The 22,289-nt window shown below is 48.6% G+C and overlaps 1 protein-coding gene across 1 annotated transcript in view; it reads right to left on the reverse strand.

Moving 5' to 3' along the window:
- Positions 1 to 22,289, reverse strand: part of AR (androgen receptor) — a 310,721-nt gene that overhangs the window by 65,805 nt on the left and 222,627 nt on the right. The window contains 2 exon segments of the mRNA XM_030208702.1: positions 6,122 to 6,266; positions 20,142 to 20,438. Of these exon segments, the coding sequence (XP_030064562.1) occupies positions 6,122 to 6,266; positions 20,142 to 20,438 (442 nt within the window).

The following is a 22,289-nucleotide window of genomic DNA, read 5'->3' on the forward strand; positions in this document are numbered from 1 at the left end:
TGGATTGGCCACTGTCGGTGACAGGATGCTGGGCTAGATGGACCTTTGGTCTTTCCCAGTATGGCACTACTTATGTAGGTGTTTGTTTTGCCCTGTTACTTGCTTTCTATCTGCTTGATTCCTCGTTGCTGAACTCTGCCTGGCTCTCTGACTACTTTTTTTGCCTGCTGCCTGCCTGTTGACCCAGCATGTACTCTCGAGTACTGCAAACTCGTAGCGCCCGTGCTTGAGACGCGTCGCGGTTTCCCAGGCAACACAGTGACGTCACCAGAAGGCTTCAGACATTACGAACCGGGCTTCAACTTCCTGGCAGTCAGCTTCAGAACGTTGGAGGTGCAAATTATTATAGTAGATATGTTCTGTGTGTGTGTTTGTATTTAGTTATTTGTTTCTTCTTTTTCTTGCAATCAGAAAACTTTTAGATGAGTGAAATGGGAAAATTAGGTTCTTACCTTGGTAATTTTCTTTCCTTTAGTCATAGCAGATGAAGCCATTACGTATGGGTTGTGTCCATCAACCAGCAGGGGGAGATAGAGAGCACTCAAATTTCACAGTGCCACATGATCAGCTAGTTCCACTGCCTCTTCAGTATTTGAAGCTTCCAAAGCAGTATAACAAACCGCAATGGGAATAACATGAACTTTCCTCACAGCGAACGATGGCCCCATAACAAGGGCATGAACTCAAAAGGAGGGAATGAAACATCCTCCTGGAGGGAATAAACTCGTCCTCCTCTTTGTATTTATGGAGGGAATACACACATCCTCCTGGAGGGAATGAACTCAACCTCTTACACATGAATTGCAGGGAATGAACTCATCCTCCTATTAAGTGAACAAGAATCCTGAAGACTGTTTTCCAACTTTCTCCCAAGGAAGGATTAGAACTTCAGGAAACAAGAACAGCACCTGAAACAGATTCACGTCATACAATCATACAGGGAGGGCTCATGGCTTCATCTGCTATGACTAAAGGAAAGAAAATTACCAAGGTAAGAACCTCATTTTCCCTTCCTTGTCATCAAGCAGATGAAGCCATTACGTATGGGATGTATCAAAGCAATCCCTATATAAGGTGGGAACAAGTCACACCACGCGCTAGCACTTGTGCTCCAAAACGCGCATCCCTCCTAGCAGCCACATCCAGCCTTTAATGTCGGGCAAATGAGAGCTTCAAAGCCCATGTTGCTGCACTGCAAATCTCATGAAGAGAGAGTGCTCCAGTTTCAGCCCAAGAGGAAGAAATCGCTCTTGTACAATGTGCCTTAAAGGCTACAGGCAGAGGCTGGCCGGCAAGCAGATAAGCAGAAAAGATAGCTTCTTTCAGCCAGCGGGCAATAGTGGCTTTAGACGCTGGAGACCTTCTGCGAGAACCTGATAGTAAAATAAACAAATGATCAGAGGTCCTGAAAGAATTAGTAACTCGCAGATACTGCAAACAGAGTCCTGCGCACATCCAACAGGTGCAACTGCCCAAAAGATTCTGGAAACTCCTCCTTAACAAAAGAGGATAGAAAAATAGGCTGGTTTAGGTGAAACACTGAAACCACCTTAGGCATGAAGGAAGGCACGGTACGAACCGTGACCCAGGACTCTGAAAATTGCAGAAATGGGTCTCGACAGGACAGCGCCTGGAGTTCTGACACCCGTCTCGCCAAAGTAATGGCCACCAGAAAAACGGCCTTTAGTGTCAAATCTTTCTCTGAAGCTCGCCGTAGCGACTCAAAAGGAGAACCCTGCAGAGCCTTCAAAACTAGCCCCAGGTTCCAAGCTGGATAAGGTGGCCGCACAGAAGGACGGAGCCAAAGCACCCCTCTAAGAAACCGTGCCACATCTGGATGAGCAGCTAAAGACACGCCTGCAACCTTACCATGAAGGGAGGCCAATGCTGCCTCTTGCACCCGCAGGGAATTATAGGCCAAGCCATTTTGTACACCATCCTGCAAAAAGTCCAGAATCGGCGAGTCAGGAGCCCGCACGGGTGTGATCGATTTTGAAACACACCAAGCCTCAAACTGGCGCCAGATCCTGGCATAAGCCACGGAAGTGGACTGCTTGCAGGCCTGCAGGAGAGTGGAAATAACATTATTGGAATAGCCTTTGCCTCTCAATAGCCATGCCGTAAGACCAAAACGGCAGGCATCCTCCATGGCCACCGGTCCCTGCGACAACAGGTTTTCTACCAGAGGTAAAGGAAGGGGAGCTTCCACTAGCATCTGTCGGAGGTCCGCATACCAAGGCCCCCTGGGCCAATCCGTGGCGATGAGAACCACTTCTCCTGGGTGAAGCCGAATCCGCAGGAGCACACGCCCTAACAAGGGCCACGGAAGGAACACATACCAGAGGCCCAGAGGCCAGGGTTGAGCCAAGGCATCCAACCCGGCTGAGCGAGGATCTCTCCGTCTGCTGAAAAGCACGGGACTTTGGCATTTGAGCTTGTCGCCATAAGATCCATTACGGGCTTGCCCCATTTGGCACATATCTGCAGGAATACTTCGTCTGCCAGTTCCCATTCCGCTGGATCGATTTGATGCCTGCTTAGATAATCGGCTTGCACGTTGCTCTGACCTGCAATGTGAGCTGCTGACAGAAACTGTAGATGCAGCTCGGCCCAGTGGCAAATTTGTTCGGCCTGCGCGGCCAGCGCCGTGCACTGAGTGCCACCTTGTCGCTTTATGTAGGCCACTGTTGTCGTGTTGTCCGACATCACTCTGATAGCCAATCCTTCCAGGGTCACTTGAAAGGCCAGAAGCGCCTGAAACACCACTTTCAACTCTAGACGATTGATGGACCACTCCGACTCGTCGGGTGTCCAAAGACCCTGGGCATGCTTCCCCTTGCAATGTGCGCCCCAGCCCTTCAGGCTGGCATCTGTCACCACTAGGCACCAATCGGGGAGCGCCAGCGGCATTCCTCGCCGCAGCATGCTGTCTGAGAGCCACCACTCCATGCTGAGTCGGGCCGCAGGGAGCCAAGAGAGTCTGCATTGATAACCCTGAGATACTGGAGACCATCGTTGAAGCAGGGAATACTGTAGAGGTCTCAGGTGCGCACTTGCCCAGGGCACCAAATCCAAGGTGGCTGTCATCGATCCCAACAGCTGGATAATGTCCCAAGCTCGCGGGCGGGGCATCCTCAGGAGCAGACGGACCTGATTCTGAAGCTTGCACAGCCTTTGCTCGGGTAGGAATACATACCCCAGTCTGTGTCGAACCGTGCCCCCAAATATTCTAGAGATTGCGAGGGAGTCAGGTGACTTTTGGCTACATTGACGACCCAGCCCAGAGATTGCAGTACTGAGACCACTCTGGCTGTAGCTTGATGGCTCTCTGTTGCGGAGTCCGCTCTGATGAGCCAGTCGTCTAGGTACAGGTGAACCCGGATACCTTCTCGCCTGAGAAAAGCAGCTACTACCACCATTACCTTGGAAAAGGTTCGGGGAGCTGTGGCGAGGCCAAAAGGCAAGGCCCGAAACTGGAAATGTTTTCCCATCACCGCAAACTGCAGAAACTTCTGGTGCGGGGGCCAAATTGGAATGTGCAAGTAAGCTTCTTTCAGGTCCAGAGACGTGAGAAACTCTCCTGGCTGTACCGCCGCACTGACGGAGCGTAGGGTTTCCATGTGAAAATGCCACACTCTTAGGGACTTGTTTAATTCTTTTAAGTCCAGAATAGGGCGAAAAGACCCTCCTTTTCGCGGCACCACAAAGTAAATGGAATAGCGGCCGTAGCTGAAATCGGCGGGAGGCACTGGGGGAAACCACCCCAATGTGAATCAAGCCTTGTAAGGTCTCCTCTACCACCGCCCGTTTGGCGGCAGAACCGCATCGGGACTCCACAAACACGTCTCTTATCGGGGCATCGAATTCTATTCGGTATCCTTCTCTGATCAGGTCCAAGACCCACTGATCTGAGGTAAACTTGGCCCACTCCTCAAGAGAGAAAGACGTCCTCCTATAACAGGAATCGAGGAGGGGGCCGGCGCACCCTCATTGAGAGGGGCGCCCTTGAACTTGCTGCTGCAGAACGTTTGTCTGAGCGAAAGGAGTTCCTCTGCTGAAAACCGGAAACGAGAAGTGGACCCAGCAGAATGCCCTGGGCGGTACCTTCTAGCTTCACGGAAGCGAGGTCTGTAAGAGGAGTGAACCGCCTGACCCTTGGAGGGAGGCCACGGCCTATCCTCGGGTAAGCGCTGGGGTTTAGCATTTCCCAGGCCTTTCACAATTTTCTCCAACTCCTCACCCAACAGAAGGCCTTGAAAGGGCAACTTCACTAACCTTTGCTTAGAGGCCATGTCCGCCGCCCAATGCCGTAGCCACAGAAGACGGCGAGCTGCCACTGCTATAGCCATCTGTTTAGCCGAAGCTCTGACAATATCATAAAGGGTGTCAGCCAAAAAGGACAAGGCCGACTCCATTCGCGGAGCCACTTCAGACAAGGGCTCCTCTCCATCACCGGGCTGTTCCACTGCCTGTTGCAACCATGCCAGGCAGACTCCAGCAGCATAACAACTGCATGCAGACGCCCGAATAGTAAGACCAGCAATTTCAAAGGACCGTTTAAGTGCTGATTCCAGTCTACGGTCTTGCATGTCCTTCAGGGCAACACCTCCTTCAACCGGGAGGGTAGTTCTCTTTGTCACAGCTGTGACTAGGGCATCCACCTTAGGCATTGCAAAGCGAGCCAAATGCTCCTCACTCAGAGGGTATAATTGCCCCATAGCCCTGGAAACTTTCAAAGGTCCTTCGGGGACAGCCCATTGAGCTGAAATAAGCTCTTGGATGGAGTCATGCAAAGGAAAGGCTCGAGCAGGCTTTTTTTTTGGGGGGGGGGGGGGGGGGGAAGGGGGGTGCGCCACTCTCTGAAGGGGAATTTACCCTTCTGCACTGCTCTTGCGGCCAGCTATCAGGGAAAAATGCCTCAGAGGGCAATCCCAGGCCTGCATCCACCAGAGGAGCAGTAAGGGGGGCCGTAGAAAACCCCTGTGGCTGAGCTCTTTTAAGCATATATGCATTATGAACCAATAATACAAAGTCAGGGGAGAAAAACTCGCCCTGGGCACCCGGTTCTAGTCCGGGGCTAGTAGCTCTTTGGCCAGCCTCAATTAGAGGGCCCCCTCCGGTCTCCAGACCCTCCGCCTCAGCGGGGGTCATGCCATGTGGTGCTTTTAAAATGGCGCCCGCTGCCAGCTCCACCGAGCGGGAAGAATCATTGCTCGCCATGCTCGGGCTGGCTCTTAAGCCTGAACAGCACGTTTTACAAAGCCCCGCTGCTGATCTGTGCTTGCCACACTTGGAACAGCGCTTAACACTCTCTGCAGCCATCGCCGAAAAACGGCAGAAAATTCAAAATGGCGGCTTCGCGCCAAAAACGTCCCGATTGCGGGCCCTCCCCGGAGGAGTCAGAAAACACTCTTACCTCACTGGACTGAGTATACAAGCTCCGGTCACGCTGTAGAAACTGAAGAAAACCTCTTGCTTCTTTTTTTTTTTTTTTTAATGCTGTGAGGAAAGCAGAGAAAACAGCAAAAGAGGCAATCAAATCAACTCCGGAGGTACAGAACAGTGGGAAAGGCAGGGAAAGGCGAACCAATGTGCCTGCATCCACCAAGTATAGAGTGGGAAAGAGCAGGGAAAAGTGAAACTAAATGTGCTCACATCCACTGGGGGGATGGGTAAGGCAGGGAAAGGGCTAACCTATGTGCCTTTAAAGTGAAGCTGCTATAGCCTCTAACACCCCGGCTAACAACTGGCAAGCCAGGAGCCAACCCCAGGCAGATTTTTTAAGGAGCTTGATCAAGCTGCAACCACCTTGCTTGGGGAGATAGAGAATACTGAAGAGGCAGTGGAGCTAGCTGACCATGTGGCACTGTGAAATTTGAGTGCTCTCTATCTCCCCCTGCTGGTTGATGGACACAACCCATACGTAATGGCTTCATCTGCTTGATGACAAGGAAATAGATAAATAAATGACCATGGCTAATATTGTCTTTGTTCCAGTCAAAACACATGCCATAGCCACAAAATCAGGCTAGGGCAATCTGGTCTCTGCTTTCTGTGCTGCATTGTTTCAGAAACAGCAGCATAATTATTTCCATACTGCTTCTGAATTAAGGATACTTACTCATTGAAGACCAAGTCTGGAGCGAAGTACAGCATTCTGGAATTGACATTTTTAAATGACCTCCATCCCATGGCAAAAATCATCAGCCCCATCCAGGAATACTGAATTAGCATCATTTGGTCTTTCACATGCAAGTTACAAAATCCTATAACAAAACACAAATCCATAATCAGATTGTTACAAGTAAAAATGTTCAACTGCCTGCAGGATCCCTTCTATTATAGTAACACATTGAAGTGGCAAGGATCAAACTGTTATTTAAAATCACTTTCCAGTAGAGTTAATGTCAAACCATGGATGATGGGTAAAACTAACTGTAGTATTTCATAACACCAGTGCTTCCAAAAAGTTTGGAGCTACTCCCAACAGAAGATAACATTTCAAGGCTTGAAAGTTAGTTAGAAATACGTTAAATTAAATCTGTTAAAGGTATCACCTACAAACCAGTTTGCTGATGATTTTTTCTACACAAAGGTCCTTTTTAAGGGAGGTTGTGAATCTAATGGTGCATATTAAATATATACTGCAGCCTATACCACCCACCTCTTTGTTCTGCTGTGGGCTTTTGTTTTTTTTCCGCACAATAATAGTGGGGTTCTAATTTCAGAATGCCTACATATCGTTCAGACCCTGGATTTAAAAAGTTTTTACTATAACAATAGTCCAACATTTTAATATTCCAAATAGATCATAGTAACATTTCATTCATATTTTTCTCTCACATAAAATCACTGGATACTATGAACTCAATATTCAAAAACTAAACTGGTTATGCGACTGAATATCCAGGTAAACCAACCTCAGGACAGATTTAAGGCAGCCACGTGTGCAGCTGGGGTCATCTAGCAAAATTTGGCAATAAGCACTGAATGGAGACAAATTTCAAACTGCACATCCTTTTTACCTAGAGATTCATACCAAACTTCAAAGTGGAAGAAGCAATCTTTTCACCTTGCAACTTGCTGCACCTTTGAAGTATGCAGTCACTTGCACCTGCTTCTGCTTTTACTAAAGGTACATTTTAACTGGAGTAGTACATGTGAAGACTTGAATATACATCTGGAAATGCCTCAGATTCTAATGGCTAACACCGTGCATACCTAAAGCCGCACCGAGGAAGGGAAAATGTTGGTGAATATTTCCCCCCATACTGTCATCAATCTAAAAGACATCCTTCCATACTTTTGACCATAAAATTATTTGCCTATCAATTTTTTTTTTGATAAGTTGCCAAATGGCCACCAGGCTTTAGATCTGCTGGTCTTTAGTTTACCGTAGAGTAGTAAACATGTTTGGAATAGCTATTATCTGTATTATCTGCATTTAATGGTTAGAGAAGTAGGCTGAGAAGCCAGGGCTCAAATCCCACTGCTGCTCCTTGAGAGCTTGGACAAATCACTTAACTCCACATTACCGCCGGTGCAAACAGACTGAAAATACCTGTTGTACCTGAATATAACTCACTTTTAGTTACTACTATGAGGTATGAGCTAAAAACAAATCCAAAAATCCAGTACCAGGTATACTGTGAAGTAATACAAGCACCTAAGAAAAGGCAGCACCCTAAATATTGAAGTGGGCATCAGAACATTAATATACCTACTGGAAAAACTAAACAAGCTGAATTGGTACAGATTGATCCTACATAGAAATTCAGTGCTTAACAAAATACCTGGCCTCTTTCACATACTTATTTTGTATTTGGTGAGGTTTTGTGTAACAAAAATAGAAATATGTAGACAAAAATTAATCTGAATCCTCCAAGAAGCCAGACTCTGCATACACTGTAACCCCAGAAGTAGAAACAATGACGCATGCCCCCCCTATACTGTGCAAAACAAAGATAATAGCTGCAAATTTAAAAAACTGACATATTTCAATCACTACATATCAAGTCCTCTGGTGGAGTGTGCCTTAAGAGACAAAGAAAAGGGCTTACCAAAAGCAAATAGGCAGAGGAGATGGACTCCCTAATCCATCAAGCTATTGTGGCCTTAAGATGCTGCCTGACCCACTTTCAGGCCCCCAAATAGGACAAAGAAGTGATCTGACTGATGAAAATCATTTGTGACTTGTAAGTAATGAAGCAATACCGGCACACATCAAACTTACACAACTGACAGTAAGACGTACTACAATCCTTCTTCCGAAAGGAAGGGAGATAAAGAGGTTGATTAATGTGAATGCTGAAACAATCTTCAGTAAAAAAAAAGAAGGAACCGCCCTAAAGGAAACCTCAGCATTTGTGAATACAAGGAAAGGGGTCCCAACAGGATAGGGCCTGCAACACACACTGAAGTGATGGCTACAAGAAAAATCGACTTCAGAGAAAGGTCTTTAATGGTTGTCAGCTTAAGCGGCTCAAAAGGGGACTTCTGGGGTACCCTGAGCACAAAGTTCAGATCCCAGGCAAGACCCGAGGGACCAACAGGAGGCTTAAGGTGATTAAGTCCTTTGAGGAAACAAGTATCTGGATGAGCACCCGGAGAAGCATTAGACAAATGCCCCCTGTAGCAAGACAGCACCACTACTTACACTTTAAGGGAATTCAAGGCGAAACCCTCAAGGCTGGCCTGAGAAAAAGCCAGTTTTGTGTAACAAAAATAGAAATATGTAGACAAAAATTAATCTGAATCCTCCAAGAAGCCAGACTCTGCATACACTGTAACCCCAGAAGTAGAAACAATGACGCATGCCCCCCCCCTATACTGTACATGATGCAAAGTAGCTGAAAAAGGGGAAATTGCCCTTTCAGAACACCAAACCTCAAACAACCACCAAATTCAAGCATAGGTTGAAGACGTAGACCGTTTACAGGCATATAACAATGCAGCAATGACATCATCAGCATAATCCGTTTTCCTCAATTTCATCCTCTCAAGAGCTAAACCGTAAGACCAAAGGGGGACACCCCAGCCTACATGTCAGACCTGATAGACCTACCACGCAGGAATGCCAAAAAATCATCCCGCACATTCCTTAATCTTCACTTCCCCAACTGTAAAGATCTAAAATACAAACTAATGCATGCGTCAACCTTTTCCTACCTGAGCACACAATTCTGGAATACGCTGCTGCGCAACAAAAACGCTCTATGAACTAACCGACTTCCGCAAAATACTGAAGACCCATCTCTTTAACAAGGCATACCACAAAGACCAACAAATATGAACTCTACTACTACTACTACTTAACATTTCTAAAGCGCTACTAGGGTTACGCAGTGCTGTACAGTTTAACAAAGAAGGACAGTCCCTGCTCAAAGGAGCTTACAATCTAAAGGACGAAATGTCAAGCTGGGTAGTCTAGATTTCCTGAGTAGAGGTAAAAGGTTAGGTGCCGAAGGCGACATTGAAGAAGTGGGCTTAGAGCAAGGATTTGAAGATGGGTAGGGAGGGGGCTTGACGTATGGGCTCAGGGAGTTTATTCCAAGCATAGGATGAGGCGAGGCAGAAAGGGCGGAGCCTGGAACACCAGGTTGGCGGTGGTGGAGAAGGGTGCTGAGAGGAGGGATCTGTCCTGTGAGCGGAGGTTTCGGGTAGGAACGTAAGGGGAGATGAGGGTAGAGGTAATGAGGGGCTGCAGATCGAGTGCATTTGTAGGTTAGTAGGAGAAGCTTGAACTGTATGCGGTACCTGATCAGAAGTCAGTGAAGTGGCTTGAGGAGAGGGGTGATATGAGCATATCGGTCCAGACGGAAGATAAGACGTGCAGCAGAGTTCTGAACGGATTGAAGGGGAGATAGATGGCTAAGTGGGAGGCCAGTGAGGAGTAGGTTGCAGTAGTCAAGGCGAGAGGTAATGAGAGAGTGGATGAGAGTTCGGGTGGTGTGCTCAGACAGGAAAGGGCGAATTTTGCTGATGTTATAGAGAAAGAAGCAACAGGTCTTGGCTATCTGCTGGATATGCGCAGAGAAGGAGAGGGAGGAGTCGAATAGGACTCCGAGGTTGCGGGCAGATGAGACGGGGACGATGAGGGTGTTATCAACTGAGATAGAGAGTGGCGGGAGAGGAGAAGTGGGTTTGGGTGGAAAGACAATAAGCTCAGTCTAGGCCATGTTCAGTTTCAGGTGGCGGTTGGACATCCAGGCAGCAATGTCGGATAAGCAGGTCGATACTTTGGCCTGGGTTTCCGCAGTGATGTCTGGCGTGGAGAGATAAAGCTGGGTGTCATCAGCATAAAGATATTGGAAGCCATGAGACGAGATCAGCGAGCCCAGGGAAGAGGTGTAGATTGAAAAAAGGAGGGGTCCAAGGACAGATCCCTGAGGAACTCCAACAGAGAGCGGGATGGGGCGGAGGAAGATCCATGGAAATGTACTCTGAAGGTACGGTGAGAGAGATAAGAGGAGAACTAGGAGAGGACAGAGCCCTGGAACCCAAATGAGGGAAGTGTGGCAAGAAGTAAATTGTGATTGACAGTGTCAAAAGCGGCGGATAGGTCAAGGAGGATGAGGATGGAGTAGTGACCTTTGGATTTGGCAAGGAACAGGTCATTACAGACTTTAGATAGTGCCATTTCTGTCGAGTGTAGAGGGCGAAAGCTGGATTGAAGCGGATCGAGGACGGCATGAGAGGAGAGAAAGTCAACACAACGGCTGTGAACGGCGCGTTCAAGTATCTTGGAGAGGAAGGGTAGGAGGGAAATGGGGCGGTAGTTGGAGGGACAGGTAGGGTCTAGTGATGGTTTTTTGAGGAGTGGTGTGACTACAGCATGCTTGAAGGTGTCAGGGACAGTTGCAGTGGAGAGAGAGAGGTTGAGGATATGACAGATGGGGGGGCATGACAGTAGGAGAGATGGTGTTAAGTAAGTTGGTAGGGATGGGATCAGAGGAACAGGTGGTGCATTTCGAGGAGGAAAGAAGATGGGCGGTTTCCTCTTCGGTGATATCAGGAAAAGAGGAGGCGGCGGCCTGGGTTGGTTGGTTGAGGGAGTGGGTTAAAGGGTGGATAGGAGGTGGTGGCTTGGTGGTGAATTCGAGGTTGATTTTCTGCACCTTGTCGCGGAAGTAGTCAGCCAGCGATTGAGGAGAGAGTTGGGGGGGGGGGGGGGAGGGGGGAGCGGAGGAGACTTTGAGGAGGGAGTTAAGGGTGGCGAAGAGACAACGAGGGTTAAAACTAGTGGACTGTGTTTCCTGTAAAATCTATCTGGAAAATCTATCTAAAGCTGTACCCAGAAAACCAAATAATGCACCAGAAATACCAAAAAAACAAATAGTGCCCAAAAACAATTACTACCAAAGCAGACTTATCTGAGATCTTTCAGCACTGTGGGCAGGATTCAAATACATACAAATATTCAGAACTGCCTTACAAAATCTGCTTGCTAAACTACTAGTATGTTCTATCATTATCATGTTTGCTTGTTAAACTACTATTATGTATTATCATTATCATGTTACTCAAGATCCTTCTATAATGCTAAATGTATATCTTCTTATATGCTTCCACTATTCATGATGTATTGTAAGCCACATTGCGCCTGTAAAGAGGTGGGAAATGTGGGATACAAATGCAACAAATAAATACATAAATGTGAATGGGCCCTTGAGAGAGAAGATCCTGATGGAGAGGAAGACTGAATGACGCATCGACCAGGAGCCACACTAGGTTCGCAAACCATGATCTCTTGGGCCATTCTGGAGCCACAAGAATCACGTGACCCAGATGAAGAAGGATCTTGTGGAGAACTCAACGTATTACTGTCCAGGGAGGAAAGATGTAAAGTAACTCCTGTGCTGGCCAGTTCTGGAGTAGTGCATCCAGACCCTCTGTACTGCACTCTCTTCTACTGAACAACCTGGGGATCTTTGCATTCTACTGGATGCCATGAGGTCGATCACCAGGACTCCTCACTTCTGAGTGATCAGGTCAAAGACTTTGGGAGACAACCCCCATTCCTCTGGATCCAGGGAGTTCCTGCTGAGATAATTTACTTGTATATTCAAACTCCTGGCAATTAGGGCTGCTGAAATCATAGGCACGTTCCTTTCCACCCACTGAATCATGAGGTGAGCTTCCAGAGCCAGCGGAGCACTGCGAGTTTCTCTGTCTGTTTATGTATGCCACTGTAATTACACTGTCCAACTGGATCCACACTGAGTGACCCCTGAGGTGGTCAAGGAAGGATTCTAGCTCCAAACAAACTGCTCTGAGCTTGAAGCTGTTGATTGGCCAGAGGGCTTTCACCTTGGACCAATGACCCTGAGCTGTGCAATAGAGACAGCAAGCCCCCCAACCCGTCAGACTGGCATCGACTACTAGCCATTGAGGAAATGCCAAAGATATCCCACAGGGCAGACTGCGAGGCTAAAGCTCATGATGAACCTCACCTGCGATGTCCAAGGAAGGCACAAGAAAGATTGTTGTCAAGGGCTCATGCAAGCCCTGGCCTACAGAACCACATTGAGGGTCACCGACATTATGCCCAGAACTTGAACAAAGTCCCAAACTCGAGGGTTCTGAAGCTGCAACAAGGACCGAACCTGATTCTAAAGCTTGAGAGATCGAGGATCCATCAGAAACACTTTCCCCTGCAAGATATCAACATGAACCCCCAAATATTGCAGAGTCTGAGAGGGGTGTAACTGGTTCTTGGCTAGATTGATCACCTACCTCAAAAATTGGAATAGAGAAATTGCCCGCAAAGTGACTGTTAGACTCTCCTGAAAGGAGGAGCTTCTGATTAGCTAGTCGTCCTTGTAAGGATGAACCCACATGCCTTTCCTCCTCAGAAATGCTGCCACTACTACCATGACTTTGGAAAAGGTCCTCAGAGCAGTAGACAAACCGAAAGGCAGTGCCATGAATTGATAATGTTGACACAGAACAAACAAACCTCAAGAAGCGCTGATGAGAAGACCAGATGGAAATATGAAAATACACCTCCTCTAAGTACAGAGACAAGAGAACTTCCCCAAGACACATGGCTGCAATGACCAACTGCAAGATTTCCAGGCAAAAGCGCTCAACTCAGAGGAACCTGTTCACTTTTTTTGAGATCCAGTACAGGACAAAAGGCACCTTCTATGGCACCACAAAACAGATAGAATAATTCCCTCGATCCTGCTCTAGAGAAGGAAACAGGATGACAGCCCACAAGGCAGAAAGGTTCTGCAGAGTGGAAAGCACAACTGCTCACATTTGCAAGGTCTTGCATGGAGGACTCCAGAGGCAGAAGTCTAACTTGTAACGGTCTTTGATAATGTCTAAGACCCACTGGTCCAAAGTTATCTTAGCCCACTCCATGTAAAAGATGGAAAGGCAACCTCCTATGACCAGAGGAAAGGAGTGGACCAGAACTCCATTATTGTGGATTATGGCAGGAAGAGGCTGCTCTGGAAGACTACTGAGAATTTCTTCTGCCACCCCAAAAGGAGGGCTTAGGCTGAAACTTGGTTCTCTGATAAAATTCAGAATGCCCAGGTCTGTATCTCTTGGCATCCTTCAGACGAGTACAAACCTGAGAGGACCAGAAAGCAGACTTTGGTGAAGGATTTAGGGGACTCTGTACCCATTGTTTGCCTGAGGACAAACCAATTTCTCCAAAACTTCCCCAAATGCAACTTGCCCTTGAAAGGGAGCTTAGTGATGCTCTGTTTGGAGGCTGAATCCACCACCCAATTGCAAAGTCATAACAACCTTCAGGACATAACTGATAGGGTTATCTGCTTTGCCAAAACCCTAATAATATCATACAAGGGATCCGCTAGAAATGCCAAACCATTCTCAACACTGGAGGCATCTGGGAAGAACGGGAAGTCTGAATTAGAAAGGACACCCGTTGACTTCTGCATCCAGGACAAAGCAGCCCTACACCTGCATAGGTATTGCAAACAGATGATTGCAGTAAATCGAGGTTACGAACCTGTAGCAGGTATTCTCCGAGGACAGCAGGCTGATTGTTCTCACGATTGGGTGACGTCCACGGCAGCCCCCAGGATCGGAAGATCTTCCTAGCAACAGAAGTTTGCTAGCTCTCACGTGGTCCGTGTGCATCGTGCATGCGCGACCGTCTTCCCGCCCGAACGCAAGCGTGCTCGTCTCCAGTAGAAAGCAAAAGACAAAGGAAGACAACTCCAAAGGGGAGGAGGGCGGGTTTGTGAGAACAATCAGCTTGCTGTCCTCGGAGAATAACTGCTACAGGTTTGTAACCTCGCTTTCTCCGAGGACAAGCAGGCTGCTTGTTCTCACGATTGGGGTATCCCTAGCCCCCAGGCTCACTCAAAACAAACAGTGGTCAATTGGGCCTCGAATCGGCGAGGACATAACTGAGATTGATCTAAATAGAACCAACAGAGTGCAGCCTGGAACAGAATAAAAATGGCCTAGGGGGGTGGAGTTGGATTCTAAACCGCAAACAGATTCTGCAGCGCCGACTGCCCAAACCGACTGTCGCGTCGGGTATCCTGCTGTAGGCAGTAGTGAGATCTGAATGTGTGGACAGAAGACCATGTCGCAGCCTTGCAAATCTCTTCGATAGTAGCTGACTTCAAGTGGGCCACTGACGCTGCTATGGCTCTAACACTATGAGCCGCGACATGACCCTCAAGAGTCAGCCCAGCTTGGGTGTAAATGAAAGAAATGCAATCTGCTAGCCAATTTGAAATGGTGCATTTCCCGACAGCCACTCCCCTTCTGTTGGGATCAAAAGAAACAAATTGGACTGTATGAAGGGGCTTGTCCACTCCAGATATAAGGCCAATGCTCGCTTGCAGTCCAATGTGTGCAACTGACGTTCAGCAGGACGGGTATGAGGCCGTGGAAAGAATGTTGGCAAGACAATTGATTGGTTAAGATGGAACTCAGACACCAGCTTTGGCAAGAACTTAGGGTGAGTGCGGAGGACTACTCTGTTATGATGAAATTTGGTATAAGAAGCATGAGTTACTAAGGCCTGAAGCTCACTGACTCTACGAGCTGAAGTAACTGCCACCAAGAAAATGACCTTCCAGGTCAAGTACTTCAGATGGCAAGAAAGTCAGTGGCTCAAAAGGAGGTTTCATCAGCTGGGTGAGAACGACATTGAGATACCATGACACTGTAGGAGGCTTGATAGGGGGCTTTGACAAAAGCAAACCTCTCATGAAGCGAACAACTAAAGGCTGTCCCGAGATAGGCTTACACTCTACGCGATAATGGAAAGCACTAATCGCACTAAGGTGAACTCTTACAGAGTTGGTATTAAGACCAGACTCACAAGAGCAGAAGGTATTCAAGCAGGGTCTGTGTAGGACAAGAACGAGTATCTAGGGCCTGGCTGTCACATCAGACGGCAAACCTCTTCCATTTGAAAGCATAACACCTCTTCGTGAAGTCTTACCTGGAAGCAAGCAAGACTCCGGAGACACCCTCAGAAAGACCCAAGGAGGCGAAGTCTACGCTCTCAACATCCAGGCCGTGACAGCCAGGGACCGGAGGTTGGGATGCAGAAGCACCCCCTCGTTCTGAGTAATCAGGGTTGGAAAACACTCCAATCTCCACGGTTCTTCGGAGGACAACTCCAGAAGAAGAAGGAACCAGATCTGACGTGGCCAGAATAGAGCGATCAGAATCATGGTCCCATGATCCTGCTTGAGTTTCAGCAAAGTCTTCCCTACTAAGGGTATGGGAGGATACGCATACAGGAGGCCCTTCCCCCAATGAAGGAGAAAGGCATCCGACACTAGTCTGCCGTGGGCCTGAAGTCTGGAACAGAACTGAGGGACCTTGTGGTTGACCTGAGTGGCAAAAAGATCTACCAAGGAGGTGCCCCACACTTGGAAGATCTTGCGTACTACTCTCGAGTTGCGAGACCACTCGTGCGGTTTCATTATTCTGCTCAATCTGTCGGCCAGACTGTTGTTTACGTCTGCCAGATACGTGGCTTGGAGAAACATGCCGTGCTGGCGAGCCCAAAGCCACATCCTGACGGCTTCCTAACACAGGGGGCGAGATCCGGTGCCCCCCTGCTTGTTGATGTAGTACATAGCAACCTGATTGTCTGTTTGAATTTGGATAATTTGATGAGATAGCCGATATCTGAATGCCTTTAGCGCGTTCCAGACCGCTCGCAACTCCAGGAGGTTGATCTGAAAACCTGTTTCCTGGAGGGACCAACTCCCTTGAGTGTGAAGCCCATCAACATGAGCTCCAGGAGAGACGCATCCGTCGTCAGCACTTTTTGCGGCTTAAGAATTTGAAAGGGACGTCCCAGGGTCAAATTGGAGCGAATTGTCCACCAATGCAGGGAGGTGAGAAAACTCGTAGACAGTTGGATCACGTCCTCTAGATTTCCCGTAGCTTGAAACCACTGGGAAGCCAGGGTCCATTGAGCTGATCGCATGTGAAAACGGGCCATGGGAGTCACATGAACTGTGGAGGCCATGTGGCCGAGCAATCTCAACATCTGCCGAGCTGTGATCTGCTGTGACGCTCGCACCCAGGAAACAAGGGACAGAAGATTGTCTGTCCTCACCTCGGGAAGGTAGGAATGAGCCGTCTGGGAGTCCAACAGAGCTCCTATGAATTCTAGTCTTTGAACTTGAAGAAGGTGGGACTTTGGATAATTTATTACAAACCCTAGTAGCTCCAGGAGTTGAATAGTCACCTGCATGGACTGTAGAGCTCCTGCCTCCGAGGTGTTCTTGACCAGCCAATCGTCAAGATAAAGGAACACATGCACTCCCAGTCTGCGTAAGGACGCCGCCACCACTGCCAGGCATTTCGTGAACACACTGGGCGCAGAGGCGAGACCAAAGGGAAGCACACAGTACTGAAAATGCCGTGCTCCCAGACGGAATCGAAGATACTGTCTGTGAGCTGGCAGTATCGGGATGTGAGTATAGGCATCCTTTAAGTCCAGAGCATAGCCAATCGTTTTTCTGAATCATGGGAAGAAGGGTGCCCAGGGAAAGCATCCTGAACTTTTCTCGGACCAGATATTTGTTCAGAGCCCTTAGGTCTAGGATGGGACGCATCCCCCCTGTTTTCTTTTCCACAAGAAAGTACCTGGAACAGAATCCCAGCCCTTCCTGCCCCGGTGGCACGGGCTCGACCGCATTGGCACTGAGAAGGGCGAAGAGTTCCTCAGCAAGCACCTGCTTGTGCTGGAAGCTGAAAGACTGAGCTCCCGGAGGGCAATTTGGAGGTTTTGAGATCAAATTGAGGGCGTATCCTAGCCGGACTATTTGAAAAACCCACTGACCGGTAGATCATCCGGCACAGACACTTATCTTGGCTATGCTCGCCCGGAGCCAGTCAAAAGCCCGTCCTTTGCTTTTGCTGGGAAGCCACAGGGGCCTGTGGAGTTGCATGCTGTTGACGGGAACGAGCACGCTGGGGCTTTGCCTGAGCAGGCTGGCGAGCAGGTGGATTGTACCTACGCTTATTATAAGTGAAGGGAGCAGTCCTCCTTCCCCCATAAAAACGTCTACCTGAAGAGGTAGATGCTGAAGGCGTCCGGTGGGAGAGCTTGTCGAATGCGGTGTCCCGCTGGTGGAGCTGTTCTACCACCTGTTTGACGCGCTCACCAAAAATGTTATCCCCCCGGCAAGCAGCATCCACAATCCGCTGCTGGACTCTATTCTCCAAGTCAGAGGCGCGCAGCCATGAGAGTCTGCGCATCACTATACCTTGAGCAGCGGCCCTGGACGCTACATCAAAAGTATCGTAGGCACCCCTGGACAAGAATTTCCTACACGCCTTCAGCTGCCTGACCACCTCCTGAAAAGGCTTGGCCTGCTCCGACGGGAGCTTATCGACCAAGTCTGCCAGTTGCTGTACATTGTTCCGCAAGTGGATGCTCGTGTAGAGCTGGTAAGACTGAATCTTGGACACGATCATAGCAGAATGGTAGGCCTTCCTCCCAAAAGAGTCCAGTCTTAGACTCATGCCCCGGGGGCGCCGAGGCGTAACCTCTACTACTCTTGGCTTTCTTGAGAGCCAAATCCACAACCCCAGAGTCATGAGGCAACTGTGTCCTCATCAACTCCGGGTCCTCATGGATCCGATACTGGGACTCAATCTTCTTAGGAATGTGGAGGTTATTTAATGGTTTTGCCCAGTTCGCCATCAATGTCTGCTTCAGGACATTATGAAGGGGAACAGTGGACGACTCCTTAGGTGGTGAAGGATAGTCCAGGACCTTGAACATCTCAGCCCTGGGCTCGTCCTCAGTAACCACTGGGAAGGGAATGGCTGTAGACATTTCCCGGACAAAGGACGAGAAAGACAGACTCTCCGGGGGAGAAAGCTTTCTTTCTGGCGAAGGAGTGGGATCGGAGGGAAGAACACAAGACTCCTCGTCAGAGAAATATCTGGTGTCCTCCTCCGCCTCCCACGAGGCCCCACCATCGGTATCGGACAAGTTCACAAACTTCAGTCCGAAGCCGAGCCCGTCTCGACGCCGAGGAACCCGGTCCTCAATGGTGATGCCGAGAGGAAGACTCCATGCCGGCGACGATGAAGCTCCCTCCAGCGACGTCGAGTCAGCCAGGTGGCAGCAGACGCCGATGCCGCAAGCTGGTACCGGCGTCGCAGTCCTCACCACAGGCAGAGAGCCAACCGCCGCATCTCTCGACGGTACCGCCACCGCAGGCACCGGCGGTACCGGAGCAGAAGAACGCAGCAGCCTTTCCAGGATACCTGAAAGAATGGCCTCGAGGCGCTCGTCCAGAGTGGCTGTCGAGCAAGGCTATGGGGCCGGTACCTGCGACGATGTCAGAATCTGTCTGGAATGAGGAGGCGGTACCGAGCTGTCCGGAGCAGAGCGCATCGACACCTCTTGTATGGAGGGCGAGCGGTCCTCCCGGCGTCGATGCTTCACAGGTACCGAATCCCTCGGTGTCCCGGAGCTCTCGGTACCGTGACAGGAAGGTGACCGATGCTTCTTCGCCTTCGTTCGAAGCATGGCTTCGGTACCTCCCGGTACCGAAGAGGAAGACGTTGAATCCAAACGTCTCCTCTGGGCCGGGTCCGAAGGTGGTCGGTCCCAGGGGGCCTGCACCGCAGGCGCCCTCAAGGCAGGTGGAGACCCACTCGATGGCTCACTGCTACCAGCGTGGGGTCTCTGGACAGCCATCACCTGCACTCCGAACGTCGATGCACCCTCCGATGCCGACATCAATACCGGCGATGACCTCGGTACCGCTGGCTCCGCTGACGTCGAAGTACCGGATGAGGCCCCGACCAACGTTCCACTGGGCCAATCTCGCCACCTGGGTCCACTTCTTGAGCTGGAGGCACAAAGTACAGGCGTTAGGGCGGTTACCAGCCCCAAGGCACGAAACGTGCCTGTCAGTGAGCGAGATCGTCCGGCTGCACCGCTTGCACTTCTTGAAACCACTGGCAGGCTTCAAGGACATGGGCAGAAAAATCGCGCCGGCGAGGTCAAACGCGATGATGCCGAAAAAAGGGCACCAAAAAAAAGAGGGAAACCCGGTACAGGCGGCAAAAAAGCTGCTAACACAAGGAGAAAGGAAACTTACGGAGGGAAAAAAGTTTTTTTTAACGAACACATGAGAGAAAGAAACAAGCCGAAAAGGCACAAAAATCGCGCGAAGAACACTACGGAGGCCTCTCTGGGGGAGAGAACAGCGATACACGACTGTTCTGACCGCGGAAAAAGAGAGACTGACGAGCACGCCCGCGTTTGGGCGGGAAGACGGTTGTGCATGCGCGATGCACACGGATCACGCGAGAGCTAGCAAACTTCTGTTGCTAGGAAGATCTTCCGATCCTGGGGGCTGCCGTGGACGTCACCCAATCGTGAGAACAAGAAGCCTGCTTGTCCTGAGAAATACAATTACAATTTGCAGGTAATTATAACAGGCTATTCTTTATAGACTCTGAGAACTTTCGTGCAGTATTGGTGTCAATTATCATCAAGCTCTCTAATCACTGGTGGCTGTATGCACACATCTGAAACATTAAGAATGCTCTTGAGTTGTTGAGATTCTCACAGGTTTGATACATATCTGTGCTTAGTCACCCATGACAACATTGCGTGAATTTAACTGCAGTTTTGACTGTAGCTGTCCTACCTGGTAAAACCTTTGCCCACTTCACCACATGCACCAGTTGCCTCTCGCCAAGCTGATTCAAGCTGCTGAGAAGGGCAGCAAAGGTATCAGGCTGGTTGTTATCGTAGCCTGCACATACTACACCAGGTTCAATAGCTTCCAGGACATTGAGGAAGATAGGCTGGCTGTCAAATCCCTCCATGTGTAATATGGCCATCTTGGACATCTGCTCCTGCATGCCTTCACCTTCACTGGGAGATGTCATGGCCTCCCCCTCTTCTTGAATCTTTAGGTTCCCCAATTTCTTCAGCTTTCGGGCTGCAAGGAGAAGAGATTGCTATTAGTTTAAGATTTCTTTACCTCTCAGTCCAAAGTCACTGCAGTTTTATCAATACTAGATGAGAATGTAGACCTTTCAACCAACTCTAGGGCAGATTCTGACATCTCCTAAGTGAATGCACACTGAAATCTATAGCACAGAAACCTGGGATAAAGGAATAAGCACACTCACTATTCTTTGGGATGAGAACTAGAAAACCAGAACTGGTCCCAGTTAGTGGGCATCTACAAGAATGACAATGTATTACAGAGATTCAGCACAATTATAACCTTGGCAGATTCCAGAAGAGAGTCACTTCAAAGTAAGGAAAGGAAAAAAGAAGTTTTTACCTGCATACTAATATGACTCATGTTTCGGTAGAGACTGAGCACTTCCCAGCCCTAAAATTAGAATTTGCTGGGGAACCACAGGAGGAAAATGTGTGGGGGGAGGGGGGAGGGGGAGGGACCCGGTGTCCCCCCCCCCCCCCCCCCGGGTGTAACACCCCTAGGCAGACTGAAGTGTACACTGCACTCAGTCAGAAGAAGCCTGAATACCCGGGGCACAGAAGTTAAGAAAACAGGTTTTTTTTGTTTTGTTTTTAAACGAACTACCTTAGAAAGGGAAAAGACAGAAAAATATCTGAGAAGAGACTGAAGGGCTCATCTCCTTCCATCTGCTGGAGACTGAGAATACTGGGGCTAGTTGGCCAGGGCTCTTATTGGCTATCTAGAGTCAGAGTTCTCAGCCTCCACCTGCTGGAAGAAGTGCACAACCCACCAGTCAGTTCCTGGACCGGTCCGGAGGGATGCTAAAGAAAAAAAAAGAACTTTTTACCTGCATACTAATATGACATGTTTCTGTAAAGACCCATCATCTCTCATCCAGGGTATTTATTTCTCTATTCTACTGCTCTCTTTTTGTCTCTATAAATAAGATGACATTTGCCTTCTTAAGTGCACACCATCACAGAAAGAAAACAGAAATTCATGCACTGTCAGCATTAAAGATGCAACTTCTGGGGCCTTTAAAGTCCCTTTCTCAAGCAGCGAATAAGAAAGAAACCTTACCAGACCCCAAAGGTCTGTACCTTTAAACCTGCATTGGCCTTATTTATTTATTCATTCATTCCATTATTTTGCCCGTCCTCCCAATAATGCCCAGAACAGATTACAAAGTTACAAGTTACATATTTATACGGGGTCTGTGCCGGAGCCGGTGATGGGAGGAGGGACTGGTGGTTGGGAGATGGGAAATACTGCTGCACAGATTATACGGCTGTGCCCTGGAAAAGACAGGTACAAATCAGGGTAAGGTATACACATATGAGTTTATCGTGGGCAGACTAGATGGACCGTGCAGGTCTTTTTCTGCCGTCATCTACTATGTTACTATGTTACTATGTTACATACTTAAGATTGGACATAAAACATAAAATGACAGCCTAGTTAATATAAACTAAATAAAAATGTAACATCACAGATTCAGTATACAACTTATCAGAACAATATTAAACAAAAGCTTTCACAGCACTACAGTCACAAGAAACCAACAAGGATACATTTAACTAACACAAAATTTTAGTTATTTGGATTTAGCTCACACTTCTTTCAACAGCAGCTCAAGGTGAGTTACATTCAGGCATAGTAGGTATTTTCCTGTCCCCAGAGGGCTCACAATCTAACCCCCTTGCTTACAAAGCCGAACTGCAATTTATTTATTTATTTGGATTTATTTACCGCCTTTTTGAAGGAATTCACTCAAGGCGATGTACAGTAAGAATAGATCAAACATGAGCAGGAGGCAATTAGAGCAGTAAAACTATTCGAACAATACAAAGTATGGCATGG

Source organism: Microcaecilia unicolor, chromosome 7, assembly GCF_901765095.1.
Source record: "Microcaecilia unicolor chromosome 7, aMicUni1.1, whole genome shotgun sequence".
In the NCBI taxonomy this organism is placed as follows: Eukaryota; Metazoa; Chordata; class Amphibia; order Gymnophiona; family Siphonopidae; genus Microcaecilia; species Microcaecilia unicolor.